The sequence below is a fragment of the Pteronotus mesoamericanus genome, unplaced genomic scaffold, assembly GCF_021234165.1.
Source record: "Pteronotus mesoamericanus isolate MK-2021 breed Mesoamerican mustached bat unplaced genomic scaffold, CSHL_Meso_final contig_101, whole genome shotgun sequence".
Taxonomy (NCBI): Eukaryota; Metazoa; Chordata; class Mammalia; order Chiroptera; family Mormoopidae; genus Pteronotus; species Pteronotus mesoamericanus.
The window spans coordinates 23,671,200-23,692,215 of NW_026555001.1; the positions used below are offsets into that span (position 1 = coordinate 23,671,200).

Genomic DNA, 21,016 nt, shown 5'->3' on the forward strand with positions numbered 1-21,016 from the left:
TTTCTGGTATGCCACTGTTGAGAGGCACGAGAGAAATGTCAGTCCCGTGGCAGGCAGCGGTCCTCAGTCCTTCCGCAGCCCTGCGTTAGGTGACGAGGTGCGTTCGTCATCTGGTCCCCGGCCCAGGAGTTCTGTTCTTCGCGTCACAGCCCGAGTCTGGACGCGGAGGCAGCACTAAACTCAGCAGGGCGAGGTAGCTTCGTTTTTCTTTCCTTTTCTTTCTTTTTCTTTCCTTTTCTTTTTTCTTTTCTTTTCTTTTCTTTTCTACTCTTGTTGTGAAGGATTATCATTTGTCATGTTCTATAAAAGCCTGCTCTCTGATGACAGGTTCAGCCAATATAATAAAGAACTGAGAATAAAATTTAAATACACTTTTATTTTTCTGGACCACAGATAGTTTTCATGAAGATGAATATCTTAAGCATCAAGTATTCAGTTCACCTTGACATTAGGATTATAAACAGTTTTTTAAATATTTCACTTGATTTCCTTTGTTGCAGTGGATGATAACTAGATATTTGATAGTATGAACAATGAATAATAGTTTTTCTTGTTTCTTATGCATCTAGTATATGCTGAGCCTTGTACATTATTATTGATTAACACTTATTCTCACCCATAAATGCTGCAAAATAGATATAATTACCTGCATTTTATTCACAAGGAAACAAGGGCTCTGAGAATTTAAGCAAATAAATGGCAGGTCCACATCCATCCAGTGGGATACTATGCAGCCATTAAAAGCAATGCTGGAGAAAAATCTGAGAGCTTAGGTGGATGTTTACAATACCCTGTGAAGCGAGTGAAGCAGGACCCAGACACTGAATCAGCGTGGTCCCATGTGTGCTTTAGACACACATGCGCGCTCACAGAAAACAGTGTGGAGACACAGAACGGCCCTGGGGATGCCACGGGCTTCCTGTCACTCACACATTGCACTCTGGTTTCAGTGTGTGAAGGAGCTGAGCGTGCTGCTGCAGAACCAGGCCCTCCTGCTGCCGTCCCTGAAGCTTCTCCTGGAGAGCCAGGACGAGCATCTTCACGCGCTGGCCCTGGAGCACGTCACTGCTGTCGCTAAGGTACTCCCCGTGGGCTTGGCTCTCACTTGTGTTTCACAGAAGGAATCAGTGCTGTCATTCTCGTAAATAATGGCTGCAACTTATCTACTTATCTACGATTGCGTGGTTTACAGTGTTCTCTAACTGCTGTTGCTATTTATGTTCTGTCTAAGAGGAAGATACTTGCTTATTTTACAGACATTCACTAAACCAGACACTGTTCAGGTGTGGAGACTCTAAATCCAAATCACAAAGAAAGTGTCAGAGCAGCCCAGGACTGTGGGGGACTGTCCTGGGCACTTCAAATTTGGGTTGAAGGAACCCCTAGTGTTAGGTGGGTGTTCTATGCCTGGATGTGTGTGTTTGGTTATCTGCTGACTGACTAATGGTGAGAGAGCGGCTGTGAGTCATGTTGACTGTTACCGTCCGCGATCTCAAGCTCTCATGTCCCCTGACAACCCGACCTGGAGGGGATGGTGTACTCAAGTCAAGGCTTGCGCTTTCTCCCTTGAGGGTGGCTGTCTTGTCATTGTGATTAAGGAAGAAACTCTCTCTTTAGATAGCTCAGAGTTGTGTGTTAATGAATTCTCATTGTATGATTCTTACTGAAATCCTCTGTAGGGAGATCATTCTTTCCTTTGAAGCATTTGTGTGCATGTATTATGTGTGTCTGTGTGAGTGGGTGCTTTCTTTTAACAAAAATATGAGAGGGCCAGAGAGGGAGGAGAAGCCTGGAGCAGAGGTACGGCTTGCCACAACCAGACCGTGCAGATATTGATGAAAACTACAGTTGTGCGCTGCTTACAAGGGAGACATGCCGTGGGAAACGCGCAGTTAAGCGATTCCATCGTTGTCCAAATACCACAGAGTGCGCTCACACAAACCTAGGCGGTCCAGCCTGCTGTGTACCCAGGCTGGTGGTACAGCCTGTTGCTCCTAGACCACTGTGCTGAACATTGTAGGCACCTGTAACACAATGGTAAGTATGTGTGTATCTAAACGTACCTAAGCATTCAAAGGGTATGGTAAAAATGGGGTATCAAAGATGAAACAAAGCAGTGGTTCACCTGTGTAGGGCGCCTGCCATGGAGGAGCCTGAGCACTGGAAGTGGCCCTGGGCGGGGCAGGGAGTGAGTGCTGAGTGAATGGGAAGCCTCAGACACTACTGGCTGCCACTGCCGACGCTGCCCTCTACTCCCAGAGCAGCGCAGGGCTGGACCCAGCACAGGAGGAAACGATACAATCGAGAGACGCAGTAAACACGGGATGCGTGAGGCCGCTGCCCAGGCGACATGGCAGGGTGTTCTACAGCAAACTTCTTCTTTGAGCAGAAAGTGCACTCAAAACTAACGATGGAAAGTGGAGCAGAGGGACTGCATGAAGCAGGAACACAGCCCCTCCTTGTCACTGTCAAGAATTGCGCACGGGACGCGTTTGTAAGCGCGGCACTCGCGCCTGGCTGGCAGCCCGCAGGCCTGTTGCACGGCATCGCCACCCGCGTGGGTGTGCTGTGCTCGGTGCTGGGACGGCTGCCGTGCCACTAGGCGATGGGAATTTTCAGCTCCATCGTGCCCTGGCGGGACCCCTGTTGGATACGCAGGTCGTCACCAACCGAGATGCTGTCATGTGGCACATGACCCTGGTCATTGATAGAAAATTTTGTTAATGGCAAAAGATTTAGAAAGTTAGGTATATGCTTACAAAACGTAGAACATAGTTGCATTTGGAAACAGCTGTCATGAACAAAATGAGGAGAAAAACCAATGCCGTTAATTCATTTCGTTGTATTTTTGAAGTAATGTAAAGCTTATGTAAAGAGCTTGTGAGTCCTCTACATTATCACAGGTAATTGATCATGACAGGGGCCTCTTTGAAAGCCGAACTAGGGCTCTGAGGGGACTTGTCAGTCGGTGGCCTTCCTGTCTGTTTTAGCCAAAATAAAAGTGGCATAATGTTGGGAATTTATAAGAAACTAAGGACTACAGTGAGATATTTTTAGCCTATTTTTTTATTGTAAATACCAGAAATTAGGAGAAGGGAAAACTGAAGAATATCAAGCTGCAGATTTTCAGTGCTTTTTTTCCCCTCTCCACCATTCTGTACTGCATTAGGAGCTCTGCTTGGGTGTTCCTGTTAAAACCTGCCATGGGCGTCTGCGATAGCAAACAACGACACATCACACATTGCCTTCCTGTAGTCGTCCTGCATGGTGCTCTCCTGGAGAACTCCTGAGTTCCTTAGACAAGGGCACCAGTTTTTATTTTAAAGATTCTTTACCTCAAATGCATCTGTCAGAACCACGACCAGAGCTGGAGTTCCCTAAGTGCTAACTACGCTTGCTCCCAGCGCTTCCCCACAACACACACACACACTCAAAATAAGAAAGCAAGTGGGAACAGTGCAACACCAAGCAGTTTTTAAATGGCACTAGTTTATCCCATAACATTTTCATTTGCATGTTCGATGTACAGCGTTGTGTTAAACTCCGTGGTTTTGAAACACACTGCAGACTGGGGGTGGTTTGCCTGGAGTTGGAATTCTAATACCCAAAATGTCTGCTGTCTTCAGCTGCAGGTGTGGAAATCGCTGAAATGAGCCACTCGCCCACCTGGGAAACGCTTGCTTTTTGGTAACCTCCCCGCACTACATCGAGCATTCACATTAGGCCATCTCCTTTGTGACCTTAAAATGGGTTCAGAGGAATGCTGAGCATCTTTTGCTCTTTGGAGGGGACATTTTGCACCCTCCAAAGAGCAAAAGTTTTATAATATTCCAGTCCTGAAATACTTCTTAACTTTTCATTTTGAGATAATTTAAAGTTCACCTTCAGCTGCCCTTCAGTCAGTTGCCCCTAGTGGTCACATCTTGCACACCTTAGTGCAGTACTGCACCTGAGGCAGTGGCATTGCTATGGTCCCTGGGCCTTTTCCGACCTCTCCAGTGCCACATGCACTCTGCTCTGTGTGTGTGTGTGTGTGTGTGTGTGTGTGTGTGAAGTTCTGTGCGACATCATTATGTAGACCCGTGTCTCAACCACTGTAGTCCAGATGCGGAGCAGCTTCACCCCAAGGTCCCTCATGCTGCCCTTTGTGGACAAAGCCCCCATCCCCCACCCCCCGCCCTCCCAGCAGCCGGGGGCAGCTGTCGGTCTCTTCATCTCTGCAGCTCTAATTGATCATTGCTCCCCCAGCCCCAGTGAAAGTTCCCATTTCGCTGTTCCAAGGCGTGTTCACTGGGCCTTTCTGCAGAACTCTTTTCTGGCTATTTTTAGATTATACGTGGTGTTGCAGTGGAAAATGGAATGCGTTTGCTTTCTTTGTTGTTTTTGTTTTGCTACTCACTCCGTTGATTAGATCAGTAGGGGGCTGGAGTCCGGCCTAACTTCATTGGCTGTTGATGGTAGTTCCTGGTGACTTAACAGAGAAAACGTCTGGCTGCGGGACTCCTGATCGGCCTGCGCACAGTGCGTGGATCCAGGTGGAGAAATGCCCCCCTGCTTGGTGACAGCGTGCAGAGTTTGGCCATTCTTTTCAGGGCACTGACAGCCTGTTGCAGGTGTCTGCAGTTGAAAGGATGACGCGTAAATGCTGATGCCTGGGCTCGCACTGGCTTTCCCTGCAAGCGCAGTGCTCTCTTCCTTCTCTAAGCTTTTCTGAGGTTGCAGACCTCTGGTGTTGAGGAGCTTTTACAAATGGCCACCAGCCTTTTTTCCCGGGCCAGATGTAGAAAGTCTCTCTTTGAGTTCACATCATTGATGAAAGATTAAAGCCCTGCAGGGTATGGACCGCTAGGTTGCCCCTCTGTCAGCCCGGTGAGCTTCAAAGTTCACCTTCCGAGCCACATGCTCTCCAGGAAGAATATTCCTGCTAGTGGGTTGGAAGCTCGCCTCTGGCATGCTTTCTACCAGGTGAGGCCTCTTGACTCATTTTATCAAAGTAAGCAGGTGCGTATTTATAATAGTTTTGTGCACTGAAGATTTCCCGTTCTATAACGCCAGATTCGTGGTGGCTTTGGCTCGCCATCACTTTCCCCCTGGGCCTGCTCGATGCCTCTGTCCCCAACCCCTACTCCCACCCCCCAACACTGTCGTGGATGAGGGTGCCTGTTAATATAATAGTTCCTGGGGTTAAACGGAAGCCTTTGAGACCTTCAGCACCTAATTAAGGACTTCTCCGATACCAATAATAACCACCATCTTCTAGAAACAACTTTTTGTCAGTCTGTATAGCAGGCACATCCTCACGTTACTGTCTTAATAACCCCATGAAAAGATAGCATTCTGGCTTCACAGATGAAAGCCTGAGGCTGAGAGGTCATAGAGCTAGGAAGCAGACAGAGCTGAAATTTAAACCCTGGATCCAGCTTTCAAGTCTATACTCAACCATACTGCTTCTTTTAATGTAACTAGGCAAGATATATTATACTGGAGAAAGGTTATCTCTGCAGAGAAATGAAATTGCTGAAAGAATCCTGAACCGTATAATATTGGCATTGCAAAGGACGAGAGCAGAGCGCGCCGAACAGCTTACCCAGCACAGGGCTTCCTTTCCAATGCACTCAGTCCCGAGGCCCTGGTCAGGCCCGGCTGGCGGCACAGAGCGCCGGCCCCTCCCTCCGGCACTCTATGTGGCTGTTGTGCTGGGCCCCATGGAAGAGGGGCCTCCTGAGTGAAGGCTGCGTCTTCTCAGGAACATCGTGGTCTCCCCTTTAACTTTGCCCAGGTTTCCAACTGGCTTGTCTCCCTCAGTGAGAGTCTGTCCCACCTACAGAGGTCCCTCCGTGTCACCTTCCCCACGCTCAGATTCGGCTCAGCCACTCCCCTTCTTGCTCTGGTGTGCCGTGAGAACAGGGAGGCTGGGCTGGCTTTTAACAGCCTCGTTTGGTGTCTGCAGAGTCCTGTGGGTTCCTCCCCGAGGTCAGCTGGTTTCCTTCTAAGTGTCCAAACCAGGTTAGGCGGCAGGGATCCAGTTATACAAAGAAGAACAGGTGCGGACCCCAGGTGCCAACTGTTACTTAACTGACCTCTTTCTGCAATTGCAGTTCTTTGGCTCTTCTGGTAGCAGGCTCCTTTTCTCAGAATTTTGAGCATATTGACTCATTTTTAAATATCACTTCAACCTGAACATACCTACATACGGTACTTGCACCCATGGTCGGTGCACCAAGGCCCAGGACTGGTCGCCTCGATGAAGGCCACTCGCGGCAGGTACGTGGGTGCCTCGGGGGGCAGCAGTCACTCCCCGCAGGTTACCCTGGTGTTCCTCCAGGCAGCACTGGTGTTTGCCTGAGTTACTCAGTGTGAACCGACACATGAGCACCCATTGTGCACAGCCGGGTGCTCTGTGCAGGAGTGAGGAGTGGATAGGATGTTTGTGAAGAGGGAAGAAACGAGCACCCCTGGGTTCCACGGACTTATCTCCTGGGGCATTGACAGAAGACATCGAGGAATTAAGCAGAGGGGGAAGCAAGTAAAAACAAAGTGTGGAACTAGCCAAACGCAGGGCCCTGAAATGGAAGATTCGGATATGGTCACATTGGTTATCAGGCTTGGATTTTCAAAGATTCTCTCCCTGTAAGTCAGAGATTTGTCCTAAGTCAGATGATTTGTCCTAATTTTGGTTCCAGATAAGGTACACTATTAAATCCCATGCCAGGAGCGGGACTGATGTTATGCTGAGACATGGAGTCTGAACAGCATTCAAATAAATACAGAATACAGACAATTATCTACGGGCATTTTTTTATCCTTCCAAGGATACACTTGTGTTGTCCTTTTATTTTTCTACCCTTATTGTTGATCTATTTAAAAACTCTTATTAGTAATAGTATATATAACAATGAGACAAATATCCTTCCCTAAAGTAAACAGTGCAGCAGTTTTAAATAATCTTCCTTGAAGTAATTGAAATCAGGCCCTGCATACATTATGTTACTGGAATTTCAGCTTACCTCATTATTGTAATTACTCTTAGCTTTGCATAGATCCATAAAATCACAGATTTTAATTCCGAGAAGGTTCATTACCTATTGTTAAAACAGGAATTAAGCAGATAACATTTTAATGGCTTGGAAGACAGTAGAGTTTTGTGCTTTAATAGATTTCTTTCCTAAGATCAGTGGAGTTTCACTTACTCTCAAAAATTAATCACTGACTCACAGAAAAATCACTGATGGAGGTGGCAAGCTTTATGATATATGTACGCCTCTTTCTCTTCTTGAAATGCCTTATTCCTGATTTGTTTGACTGTGCTAACTTCAGCCATTTATTGAACTTGAACTCTGTAACAGGCATTGTGCTAGGCACTTATTTAAAAAGCACAGGTTATCTCAACCCCTGCGGGTAGTCTGTATTTCAGGTGTGGAAACGGAAGGCCAGAGAGAGCATCCTTAACAAGGTCACACTGCAATTTAGTGAAGCAACCAGAATTGGAAATTGGTCTCCAACCCAAAAGCCTGTCTTCTTTTCACAAGACCACATTGCCTCTCCCTCTAATTCAAGAGTTATTTGATCAGAGGAATTAAATTAGCGAATCCTCCTGGACTTGTCTCATAGTTATGTCAAGCATCCAACTGAGTCCAAAATGACAGAATACATTTTCTTCTTCAAGCTCTTAAAGCACCGATCCAGCCCATGTCAGGGATGTGTGATTTTTCACTGACTCTGTAACCAAGTAATTCCTGATCGATTAAAAAGTCAGATATTTTTCAATGTCAGAAAATAGCACATCTATATCAGATCCTCCGAGGAATTACAACCTCTAAACTTGAAGCAATAAAAAAAATGAGCCCTGACTGGTGTGGCTCAGTGGATTGAGCACCAGCCTGTGAACAAAAGGGTTGCAGGGTTCGATTCCCAGTCAGGGCACATGCCTGGGTTGCAGGCCAGGTCCCCTGTAGGGGGCATGTGAGAGGCAACCACACATTGATGTTCCTCTCCTATCTTTTTCTCCCCTTCCCCTATCTGTGAAAATAAATAAAATCTATAAAAAAAAAATTTTAAATCATAAAAAACAGAATCTTTCCTTACGATATAAAAATAAAAAGCTTGTATACAAGAACAACTAACCAAAACAGAATTGTAAACAAGTTAAAGCATTCACTGTAACTTCAATCAAGGTTAATATTTAAGTGTACAAAGAGACTGCCACCAGGGTGTGGGGGGAGCAGTCTCGCCTCCCTGTGACCTTGGGCACTACGTCTTCTTACTTCCAAGCGCCTCCTCTTTAAGTGTACGTGTTGGCATAGGTCCTTCCCAAGGTCCTATTCTATGTCCTTTCATTCTCTTTTGACCCAAATATGCACAGAATTATTGTCCATGTAGTATTGCCTTTGCACATGGCAATTATAAAGTTGCCACTTCCATTTTCTCAGCACTTGATTATGAGGAGCTAACCTGGAATTTCCCCCCAACCTTTCCCAGGCCACTGCCTGAGCTCTGTGGGGGCCAGCGGTGTCGGACTCTGCCGGAGCGTAGGGGACCTGCGAGTGCACCAGGGCTGAGGGGAGACACGGTATTTCCCTCCCAGGACTGCAGCCGTCGGCTTCGCAGCCAGGACAGTAGATAGGGAGCTCTTGGAGGGTAGATGCCTGCCCTGTCCCTTCCTCGCTGCCAGCCTGCAGGAGCAGGGACAGCTATATGAAAGGCTGGGACATGCGGTGGGAAGCGGATTCTCAGGGTGCGTGGCACTGGAGAGGAACGAAGAGAGGCGGGGTGAGAGGGGCAGCCGCTGCTGGTGGTGCAGAACCCGTCTCTGCCTTGAGCTGGAAACACCCCCGCCTCCCTTTCCTGGCATCCTTCAGGCCCCCAAAAGGAGGGCCAGGGCGTAAACAGAATCACAGTGGGGGCCCAGCCTTGAAGACTGACTTGGGACAACAAAGAAAGTATTACCCAGCAGTGTTCGGATCCTGAGGTTTTTATCCGTGTGTTGTATCAAACAGTGCCCGCAGCACCCTGGCACACACTGTTCTCTCCTGGAGGGGTAGGGGGAGGGATTCTTGATTTTTAAGGGTGAACCAAAATAACCATAGCACAGGAATTCAGAAGCTGTGCGCACTTGGAGGCAGCAGTGTGCAGTGAAGGGATGTGAACTTTGGCGTTTCTCACGCATTCACGGGTTTGCTCCACAAACCTGGCTGAGCCCCTGGCACACGACCCACATGACCCTGGGCATGAGGGCTGCAGGTGCGAACAATGGAGATGAGGCCCCTGCTCTGGAGGAGCTCCTGTGTTGGAGGGGGATGAACAGTAAGCAAGCAGACTAGTCAGAGATGAGGGCGCTTATCCCAGCTCACCAAAGCAGCACATGTGACTTTGACCCCACTGGACCTGTTCCTTCATCTGTTGAGCGAAACTATAGCTTTCTCAGGGCTTATTTTAGGCTCAGAGAGGAAGCGCTTGCCAGCCCCGGGTGTGGACACAGTAATGGTGAGGGCAGAGCCACGGGGTGTTATGACTTGTTTCTTACCTGTGGAGCAAAAGAGAGAGGAAGGAAGCTGGAAGGAAAGAAGACACGCAGAACTCATCCGCCACCCCCCAGTGTGGAGGATTGAAAGCCATGTCCCTTTCAGCAGAAAAGCTAGTCTTTTGTACCAATTGCTTTTCCTAACCTTCTAGCCTCCGAAAACAAAAACAAGCAAAATGCTCAATTGGGTCCACTTGCGTGTCTTCCAGAGTCAGCAGTGGGTGCACAGTATGCACAAGTGCTGATGAAATGACAGGCAAAAAGAAGACACCTAGGGTTGGCAGAGATGGTTCTGTTCCAAGTCCACTATTCAGAGTCTCTGCAGAGACTGGGTCCTTCTCAAGGACTGTGCAGTTTCCAGGAAAGTGATGGAGTTCAGTCGTGTTGTTCATTTGGCCTTGTAGCAAATGTGGAGCGAACTGGACGCTGGGATTGAAGGATGAGAGAAGCCCTGTGCCCAGGAAAGCTCTCAGGCCGGTGGGGAGGCAGGCACACGGAGGTCTAGAGTACAGCATGAAGAGGCATATATACCGTGTCTTGGAGTATGGAGGAAGGACGAACCCGCTTGGCCAAGAGATTTAGAGAAAATGTCACCAAGAAGATGTCGTTGGAGGTGACATATATGTTGGGTTTTGAAGGATCACTAGGTTATAGGAAAGGCAGAAGCTGTCTCAGTGGGTAGTAACTCTCATTCTCAGAACTCCCTTTGTTTAATTCTTGCATCCCGCAGGCACAGTTGACCTCCTCGTGTCAGTAGGCATCCCTCCGTGTCCCAGAACAAGCAGGAGGAGAGCTCGCTGTGTGCAGCCTAACACAGCTAGTCTAAACATTCATGAATTGGCTTCCAAATGCCACATTATTTCTGAGGTTCTACAACCAAAACTATTAAATGTGCCTAGTGACATTAAGAAGAACCTGTCGTGGGGCTGTTTTATGACACCACGATGTACTTGTGAATTTTGATATGCAATTAGTGTTGACTTGATTCCTTACAACAATGTGGACAATACTAGAAAACAGAAAAGCAGAAGCTAAGTGTCAAAGCCATGGAAAGCCATTCATAGAATAAGAAGATAGGACTGAGGGGGACAGTACAGAGAACACGCAAGCCGAAAGAGCCTGTGAAACGTTTTAAAAAGGTAAGTTTGGTACCGAGCTTTTTAGAGCCTTCAGTGAGAACAAGTTTTAAACACCTCCTGAGGTCATCCTATTTATGTCAGGAGGTTGACGGATGTATTTCTCCCTGGAGGAGAAGAAAGGTCTTGTTCTGAAACATTTTTTTTTTCCTTGTGCATCTACATACAGGGGAGTGTTGGGGTAAATGCCTGAATGAAACATCGGTGTGCAGTGTGGCTGTGAAAAACCTGGGCTCAGGAGTCAAAACTGGCCTGAGCTCCGATTCTGGCTCTGTGACGTACCGACCACAGCGTTAAGCAAAGTGCTTGCATGTCTGTTTCCCTGTCTGTTAAACTGGCCGTGGCAGTGCTGCCAAGAGTTGAGCTGGGAGAACTCAGCACAGAAACACGTGCGCAGTTTTTAGCATTGCCCCTGGCACCCGGTTTATGAGAGTTGCAGCCATTCAGGGGGCCTCTTGGGAGGCGCTTGTGTCTCCTGCCCAAAGGACACCTATATGCGCTTTTTGGAGCAGGCGCTGGTAACCCGGGGAGAAACATTTATGATGACAACGCAAACGGGCAGTGCTTAGTGACCAGCGCAGAGTTTGATGTGTCTCCCGGTGAGAAGTAAGCAGCTCCAGCTCATGTCTTACCTCTCTTATTTCTTGAAGGTGAATAACTCAAACTGTGACCAGGAACTTCTCTCCCTGCTCCTGGACGCCAAGCTGTTGGTGAAGTGTGTCTCCACTCCCTTCTACCCGCACATCATTGAGCACCTGTTGGCCAGCCCTCAGCAAGGGCGCTGGGATGCAGAGGAGCTGGCTCGACACCTGCGGGAGGCCGGCCATGGAGCCGAAGCTGGGTCACTCCTTCTGGCAGCGAGGGGGACTCACCGGGCCTTGAGGACGTTCAGCGCGGCCCTCAGCGCAAGCCAGCACTGGGTGTGAACGCCAGCCCAGGCCCAGGCCCAGGTCCAGGCCCAGGCGCAGGCACGGTCTCCGGTTTCCCATGCCCTGGTGGACAGGAGCATTTAGAGCCAAGTGCTGTTCCCAGAGGCTACCTGTGTACCTGTTGATTGTTCTCAGTGGTCCCAGAAAATTGGAAATAAAGATGTACATCGATGATGACCGAGCCGCCATTTGTTCATACTTTATTACTCACTAAGAGGGAGTCAGCTCTTCCTCCTATTTTTTTAACTGCCTTTTCTGAACAGAATGCAATTAAAGCGTCTAAGACCGCAGCCCGGACAGTTGCACGTGGTGTGGGCAGGGTCGCGTGAGAAAGGGAGAGCATGTGTGGAATGGATTGTGGCTGGAGCCGATGTCCTGGGATGGAGGAAGGATAGGCTGGGGTTCAAGTCTTAGCTTGGTTACGTGACTTTGGGCAAAGTACTCCACCCCTCTGAACCTGAGTCTATCCTATGTCAAGTGAGGGTCATACTATTTACCCCCCGAGGTGGTTGAGTATTATGTGATGTTTTGTGGCTGAGGTTCTGTTAGACACGTAGTAGGGACCCAAGAAATGTCACGCCTCCTTCCCCGGCTAGAGGGATAATTCATGAGTTGTGATCTTAAGGCCCCAACCAGATGGTCAGCACCAGCACATGAGGGCTGCCTGCTCAGGTAGGGGTTTCCCAACTGATCAGCATCACCATACAAAGGCTGACACATTTGCATGTCTGTAAAACCTCTGGAACCAGGTGGGTGGGCCAACAGAGCCAGCGTGTCCACGTGTCATAGGTGGAGCAGGCATGGTGGGACTCACTATCTTACATGTGGCCAATCCCAGTGAGGGCATGAGTAGCAAACACCCTTGGGAAAACCAGCACTGAAGAGTGTCCCAGGGAAGGACCCTGGCGCCCAAGTGCAGAGCCTGTGCCGAGAAGCAGAGGCTCAGGCTGCAGTTTCTGGACTTACCTCCCTGAGAGGCCCCTGCCAGACCCAAACCACAGCAACAGCCTAGGCAGCGGCTGGGGGAAGAGAGCAAACTCAGTGGCTAAGGGACCATAGGGTTCCGTTGATGCACACTGTTCTTTACCTTGACCCGAGAGAAATCTTTGGGAGGCAGGGAGAAAGAGTGGCCATGTATTAATAGGAAGCCTTAGTTTCCATAGAGGAGATGATATTATATAGGACAATTCTTTGTCACAAATGATTTTTAATTAGTTTAAATGATTTGAAGGGGCTGCCTGCCGTCTGTTTCCATACTGTGCTGTCAGAGCCGGCGGGCTGAACGTACACAGCTCACCGCGGGTCTTGGACGTGTGGCATGCTGGGGCAGCCTCGTCTCCACATTTCCTCCGCACACTCACCAGTGCTACACACACACCTGTTGGGTCACCTTACAGTCTATCATCGTCATCGTCATGGGCTTCACTCCTATGGGCACAGTGGCAGATTCCTCTGGCAAAAGGGAGAGGGTCCATCCTCTTTTGGGGTGACATTTACTGACACAGGAGCCCATTCCCCTGGTGTCTGACCAGGTGTCTCCCCCAGGGCTGGCTGTGTTCCTTGCCTGAGCCTTCAGTGGGCCCTGGGAGTTGGGAATAGTTTGCACAAGCCTTGAAAATGCTTCTGAGGAAAGGCTCGGCATAGTTACCCCAACTAGGGAGCATCTGCCCGGACAGACCCACAAGGCCAAAATGCCCATTAACTTGGGCGGCACGAGCTGTACCAGACGGCGTTAAGTCAAGCCACTTCCTACTGGTAGCTTAGGCTTTCTCTCACCTTACAGCTAATTTTCATCATTTCAGGTGACTGAGCACATCAAGCAAGCAGTAGTCTGGATCTCAATGTCCATGTTACTGGAATCCGCTGGGAAAGTGGACCCGGGACGAGCGGTCGGGAGTGAGCCCTGGGTGTCAGACAGCCTGGGTGTTAACGTCAGACCCTCAGGTAAGCCACTGCTTCATCCGGGCCCGCATTTTCTCACGCATAAGTAGAGCTACCGCGTTTCAGATATTTGCAGTTGAACAACGTGATGCCGTCGCATTGCGGCAACCCAGTTTACCCGGTGCCTTGCCAGGACCCTACCCTACCAAGGGATTGCTCTCTCTGTTGGTGGCCCCAAGCCCTGTTTCAGCTGCAGAAGGTCTCCCCAAGTAGACACCCCAAGCTTGAAGTTCACTAACTCATTCAGTCCTCATGGTAGCCTTATAAAGAAGCAAGGTGCTGGGAAGATACACGGCCTGCCCAGGAACACACGGCTGCTAAGCCATGGAGCCCCACTGCAATCTTCGGTGGTCTGGCTCAGACCCTGGCCTTCAGGCACAAAGCTGTGATGACGTCTTTCATCACAGCTCCTCAGGTCCCTCTGCTGAGACAGCTGGGTGACTCTCCTGGAGGGCATTGAATGACACTGTGCTATATTTTCCATCCCTCCCTCTCTTCACTTACGAACTGAACACCATGTCTAAAGGGGGCGGCTCTGAAGTGTCCTTTGACTCTTTCAGACTGCTTGCCGACCAACGTCCCTGCCTCCTCCAAGGTGGGGCTCATGCCATCTTTGCTGGGTTCATGGGCTCTAACACTGGCTGGTCCAGGCTCCCCAGCATGTCACAGAGAACCTGGGCACCTTCACGCAACCTTCCCTGCTACTCCAGGTTTCCCGGAAGCTGCCAGCGTATCTGAGCGCCATTGACTTCCTCCGTAGACAGTTGCGATTATTCTGGCATCACCTGGCTCACGAAAATGAGGTCATGTCAAGGACTTCTCATACATTGATACCCTCTTTGAAGGTCACTGGGGCCAGTGGTTAACAATCATGGCTGCACCTTGGAATCGCCCAAGGAGAATTTAAGTCATACCGATGCCTAGTCCCCCACCGCAACCCTGATCCATTGACTCACAATACCTGGGCGTGGGGCCCTCACAGCCAGTGGGGGAACCAGATTTATGCGGGTGACGCTCATCACCCGTTGGCCATGTCTCTGTCCTCTTGCCTTGCATTCCGCAGCAAACAAGGGAAGGGGAGGGACCTACACCTGGCCCCTTTGTGCATGCCAGTCCCATTCTGGAAAGGCTGGTGGGAAAGCAGGAGGCTGGGGTCCTGGTTGGGAGTGACCTGTCCGTGCCGGCCGCCTTCCCCGGGTCTCACATGGAGGGTGAGCAGGAGCTCCTGGGACAGGTAGGCAGCAATGAAAAGCCCGTGGCGTGTTGGACCCGCCGCTAAATTTAGGTCTGCAGTCGAGGCGGATCCCCGTGCCTGCGTAGCAGCAGCCCCGTGGTACGTGAAGTTCCTCCTTGCCTTGAAAACTGAGTCTTATCTTTTTGGAAAGAAAACTCATTATGATTAATGTATTGGGAGAGCATTCAAATGCAGCTTTGCCGCCTCTTTGGAGAGAGGCTGCATTTTTCTCCAGTTAACTGTAAACGCAGCAGCTCCGCGTTTGCGTTTAGCTCCAGCAGCTGGGGATTCACTATCTCTTCTTAATAACTGCGAACTCATTATAAGCTGAAGATGGCTTAGAAAATGAGAAAATAGGAAAACTGGCTGCTGGGTGTTCCAGGGCATGAAAGGAAGAGAAGCGGGCTCTTGATGGAGGAGGATCCGTGCGCTGGGTTGCCTCACTGGTGGGGGGACAGAAGCGCAGCTGGGCACCCCGTTGTCCTGCGAAGCCGGGGGTCCTTAGACTTGAGCCTCACGCTACACGCTGGAGAGCTGCAGTGCCTGCCCGCGGCTGTGGGCCTGGAATGACATGCGTCAGACTCTTACTGGCAAAAGGAAAAACTCGGATTTTTTTTTTTTTAATCCTCACCCGAGGACACACTTACTTGTTTTAGAGAGAGGGGAAGTGAGGGAGACAGAGAGGGGAAGAGAAACTATCAGTCAGTTGCCTCTTGTAGGCACCCTGACTGGGGACTGAACCCGCAACCTAGGCATGTGCCCTGGCCAGGAATTGAACCCGCAATTTTTTGGTCTATGGGATGACACTCCAGCCCACTGAGCCACACCAGCCAGGGCACAACTCGGATTTGATGCTGGTGCTCAACTACTGGCATCTTGAGTTTCCCTCCCCCGCGGCTGTCGGAGTTCTGGAAGGGGCCTGGAAGCACAGGAAGCAGGTTCAGAAGCCATCACTCTCCACAGTGCCTGATGGTGAGAAGGCACTGGGCGTGCAATTCAGACGGCCCTGGCGGGGTCCTAGAGGTGGGCTAGCCTGGTGCGGGACCAGCCACGGAGGAGCATGTTGGAATTTTCACGCTGCTGTAGGTGACCGAGATCCTGGCTGATAGAATTCGTCTGGACGAGCGACGTGCGTGCTGCTGAAAGAGCACGGTTAGAGAGACAGCCCTGGCCTGGAGTTAGGGATCTGGGTTTGAGAGCCAGTCTTGCTAATCCGTGACTCTGGGCAGCTTCACTTTCTCTTCCCCGGTTTCCTGCACACCCTCTGTTGCTGTGAGGCACAGATTCGGAGAGGGTGTGGCAGAGCCTTGAAGATGGGGAGGGTGAGTTGTAGGCAAAAGCTGTGGGGAAGGTTGTTCACAAGAGTTGACTGTCTACGCAGGTGGGGCCAGGGCGTGGTCTCTTAAGATCCTAGGTGACTTCCCCACACGCCCTCTGGTGCTCCCTTTGGCCCTTAAATTGTCAAGGACTCCCCACTGTGCCTGAGCTGGGCTGAAGGCGAGAGATCGGGACTCAGAATTCTGTCTTCTTGGGACGAGGATGGCCACTGGGTTTGTAGGTCAGGAGGCTTGGCAAGGCCTGCCAAGGCCTGGGGAGCGTGGCCCTGGGCCGAGCTGTGGACCCCAGCTCAATGCCCACAAGTGGTCGGCTCCTAGGCATGATAACCAAAGCCATGACGTCATGTTTGGATTGGTGGCTATTTTTATGTAACATGCAACATCTTTCATAGGTAATCTTTTCAATGACCTTAATGTTTGTAACATATTTTGTAGGGCACAGTGTCACAGGCTAGTTTTCCCCAATCACATAGCCAGTTGGTTACAGAGCTGAGATCTGAGTCTTGTGGTCTCTGAGGCTCAAACACCTGTTTCCAAGTCTGGGGGTAGGGGGGGTGTGGGTGTGTGTGTGTGTGTGTGTGTGTGTGTGTGTGTGTGTGTGTTCTGTGACTTAATGTGGACATCCGCTATTCACTTGTAGTTTTTGGTGTTTTTCCTGCTGTCTGAGAACCCCTCCTCCCTTGCTGGGTCTCCAGGTATCGCCCGGCTCCGTGAGGGCTTCTGCCGGGACCTCTCTCACCCTCAGCACTCTGTCTCCAGCCAGAAGGGTCGGAGAGGTCCCGCCAGGGTCCTCGGCCACTTCCCGGGAGACTGCCCTGGTTTCTCAGGGTTTGTGTGGGGTCGGGGTGTTGAGAGTCTATTTTTAGTACGCTCATTCCATCTGGCCCCATCTGCTCTATGACTAGCCGCTGCTCCTGCCAGCCGGGGATGGGGGGACAGCGCCCTTCCCTGGTGCGAGGCCCGGGGCGTCCCCTCCTTCCCCAGCTCTTGTCTGTTATAATAAGTGCCCGGTCTGGGGCCAGCTTAGCACCTGCGCTCATCTTGCCCAAGTCCAACTTTCCTGCAACTACACACATCACCTGCTTTCATTCTTACAGCTCTGGGAGGGAAGTGTCTTTAGTTCCCAACTTCCAGATGAGGAAACTGAGGCACAGACCGGGTAAGCCACCCCTGGTTTCCCAGAGGGGGTGACCCGGGGGTGGTCCCTGGAGGTGACTGGCCGCGTGCAGGATGTTTTTGGGTATGAAAAGTCACCGCCCAGCCCTGCCCCCAGGCCCGATTTCCTCCCTCCTTGTTCCTGCTGCCTCTTCCAAGGTGTGGACGCTCTCAAGTCCTCGGAGCTTCGAGGCGCAAGATTCCCCGAGGGAGGGCTATGCACCAAAGCTGGGGTCTCCCAGCCTTAGACAGTGGGGGGGTTGGGGGAAGCGTGGACGCCACTGACACAGGACGACTCAAGCCAGGGGGTGGGGTGATGGTTCACTCTCGTGACCTGACCGACCAGAGAAAGGGCACCGTGCAGGGGCCTGTGGGAACACTGATCCAGGGACAGATGCCTGCACGGGTCCCGCTCTCATGCTTCGTTGTCCACCGTCCCGTGCCCGCCGGTGGCACTGTCGGCCGTGCGTCTAGGCCTCCTCCACAGCGTGGGCGCACGGGTGGACTTAGTTTTCATGGCCTGGCCACAGAAGAGGAGAGGGAGCCTCCCTGCCCGTCCCACCAAAAATGGATACTGGGGACAGACTGCTGTCCTAAGGACAGCGCTGCACCAGCCGAGCGGGAGGGGTGGGGTCTGGGGCCTGGCGGCGGCCCTGATTCAGGTCTCCTAATTGAAGGTGGCCACGGGGACAGGCGTGTGAAAGCCCGGAGTTGGGGGGAGAGGAGGAGTGAGCAGCAGACACAGTTCCCCCACGTCGGATGTGTGCACCTGGTGTAGAGGGGGAGCAGGCTGGGCCCCCAGTGCCAGCTCTGCCATTTGCTGCGGGCGCAGGGCTGCCCCTCCCACCCGTGACCTTTCTCACTCTCAGACTTGCCGAAAGGGAGAGAAGGGCAACTCCGCCTGGTGGCCTTGTCATTCCTTCCGGGGACACCTGCCCGAGTTGCCATGGCAACGGGATCCGCAGCCCTGCTCCTCTCTGCCCCAGGCTTATCAGCTCCTGGCTGTCTGCTCGCCACAGCGCTGCACAGGGCTGTGGGGCCAGAGAGTTCGAGCGCAAAGAGTAATTGCTGCACAAGTTCAGGACTGCAGCCCTGGAGGATGCCCGGAGCTCCTCTGTCCCAAGGGATCGAGGTCCCCAGGATCAGTGCTGTCGCTCAGACCCTTCAGCTTACCAGGTGACCTTGCAGGGCAGGGCGCGGCAAGGTCCTGACTGTCTCCAGGCCTCCCTCGGGCACTGTCCCCACTCCCAGATGGCGGAGTGGCCACTGTGCACCAGCAGTAGGATTGTTCAATTTCATCTTCCCTCACAGGGCCCACAGCACACTCCCAGCCTTGGGTCCTCAAAACCGTGTGGGGTGAGTGCTGTTGTCCTCATGTTCAGTGGAAGAAACAGGTCCAGGCGGGTTCCGTGACGTGCCCAGGGCCACCCCATGCGAGCAGCACAGGTGGGAATGGGACCGGAAATTTTCCGTCCCGGGCCCGTCTTCTCTCCATTCTATTCCTCTGTCTGCTCTCCCCACCCCCGCTCCCCCAGGCTCTCATGGCTGTACCTTGGCTTATCCCGGTGACACCTGCAGACCAGCTCATCTGTAGAGTCAAAAAGCAGGATCGACGCAGCTTTCTATGAAATGTTTAGCTCTTTTTCTTCTGACGGTAAAAAGGGCACCTAACGTTTCGTGGCCAGTTCAACTTGGTGCCTGGTTGGTGTCAGAACACCCTTGGGAGGGGCGGCCTGGGAGGTGGTGAGGCAGGGGGACGAGGAAGTAGAGGCAGCTGAGGGGTCAGGCCTTGAAGATGCTCGGAATGGGCGCTGGGGGCCCGGGAGCACCGTGCCTCCGTCTGTGTGGGACCGTTTTTTCTGGTTTAGAAGGTCAAAGAGTGAAGCTTCCGCTTAACGTGTGTTTTAAATTTCCACTCTATCTGGTGGCTGGAATCTTCTTCAGTTGACAGATTTAAGCCAAGCCTCCTGGTGGGTACTGGGACCCACACTGCTTTGGACTTGACATTGATCTCTCATGATCACTTGGTCCTGGGTCTTGGCTGTGGGAAATAAGGGTGTGAACATGAGGTGACTTCGCCCTCAGACAGCTTACGCGCAGGAAGCAAGATTACTTAGGGTTTATTGCCTAGGATGGGCACCAATTAGAGCAAAGTTCTTAACTTGAACATCTAATGGCCCCTTGGGTCATGTGGATGGGCTTCGTTCAGAAGGGTGTCCAAGGAAGCTCTGCATTTACGTGTGCATTGTACTGTGAGTGCGGGGGGGGGGGGTGGTGTGTAAGAACTAGAAAGAGCAGGAAAATGTGCGTGGCTTTCTCAACAATCCAGAAAGGTCAAGAGACACTGCACAGGAACCTTTTGAAGATGACAGAAGTGCCTGGACTCAAAAGTGTTTGAGCCCAGCACAGAGCACACGCCTAGAAAGATGGCCACGGCGGCCCGTGAACTTGAACTGCACAGGCTGGATTAGCTCCCCCCACAGACAACCGAGGGGAGCAGAAACAGACTTTTAAAAACCCAGCCCCGCACCCCGTGCTGTCGGCCAGGCTCCATCCCCCACCTGCCTTCAGCGGGAGGCCTTGCGTGGGGGAGTCCAGGCCCCACACGGCCGCGGTCCTGGTCGTAGTGCAAACAGTGACACCTTCTTTGGCACCGCTGCCCTTCCACGAGAGCTGCCTCCTCTTCCCTCGGCTGGCTTAGTTCGGGGCACAAAAAGAATTAGGAAGGCAACATATTTGGTGGCAGGAAGTGGTTGCCTTTTATGCTTGTCAAGCGTCAAGTGAGAGTCTGAATAAAACCCACCGCTGTGAAAGAGAATATGAAATAGAAGGAGCTTTTATTACCCTGAGTTCTGCCTTGTTTGAGATACTTACCTTTCCATCGTGAAACATAAACCTTCCGTGTGTCTTGGCGCCAGGAAACGCCTGGTGATGGGCTGTTGATTGCTTCTCACAGACCATCTGGGCCACCAGGCTGGGGTCTGCAGGATGTGCACACGGTGGGGAGGGAGCAGAGACACCGGCTGAAGCTTTTCAGCCTTCAGTTTTATGCGTGCATGGCGATTGCTTCCGCAGGAAGAAGAAAGAAGATTTACTATGTCTAGAAATGCAGAGCCTTGCGAATGCTATGCCGTAAAATGCAGCGTCTGGAGCAGAGCCTGGCTTGGAAGTGGGTGGCCCTGCTTTCTGGAGCCCTGACAGGACACCATCTGCTTCCAGATGCAGAAGAGGGCCGTCCGGAGGGACTGCCACCAGCATCAGACGGGTGTGGGGAGGGAGGCGTCCTTGGCTGCACCGAAGGGTGGTGGTTGTAGGAACTCCCCCTCCCCCCCGGGAGGATTCGAGGGCCCGCAGGGTCTCGGTCACTTAGGTTCTTAGAGCTCACCTTTTCCCCTCCCTGTGATCTGCCAGGCCTGCTGATGAATCACTGCCTCTTTTCTTGAAGAGACATAGAAGCTCTTACTGAAGGTGCTGGGGAACAGAACTAAAAACATCTGTAGAGTCCCTACAATGGGCCAATCATGCTTTTAGGAACTTGAGGTACATCATTTTCTCTAGAACTTAAATTCATTCCGGGAGGTAAGGATTTCCATCCTTACTTGTAGATGGAAAACGGAGCCTCGGTGAGACCAAGTGCTGCCCAAGGACAGTCAGGTAGTTAGGCGACCGAGCCCAAGGGTTGGTGCTTTTTGGCTGCGTGGTGTTGTCATGTTTTAGAAAATTCATTACTCTTCTACAGCAAATTCGTAATATCCCGGCTCACT

General features: G+C 51.4%; 1 protein-coding gene across 1 annotated transcript in view; it reads left to right on the plus strand.

Moving 5' to 3' along the window:
• The window catches only part of NBAS (NBAS subunit of NRZ tethering complex), a 264,240-nt gene extending 252,489 nt beyond the window's left edge, over nt 1–11,751 (plus strand). The window contains exons 51-52 of the mRNA XM_054569493.1: nt 951–1,079; nt 11,307–11,751. Of these exons, the coding sequence (XP_054425468.1) occupies nt 951–1,079; nt 11,307–11,582 (405 nt within the window). The 3' untranslated portion in view covers nt 11,583–11,751. The remainder of the gene's footprint in view (nt 1–950; nt 1,080–11,306) is intronic.
• The last annotated feature ends 9,265 nt before the right edge of the window (nt 11,752–21,016 follow it).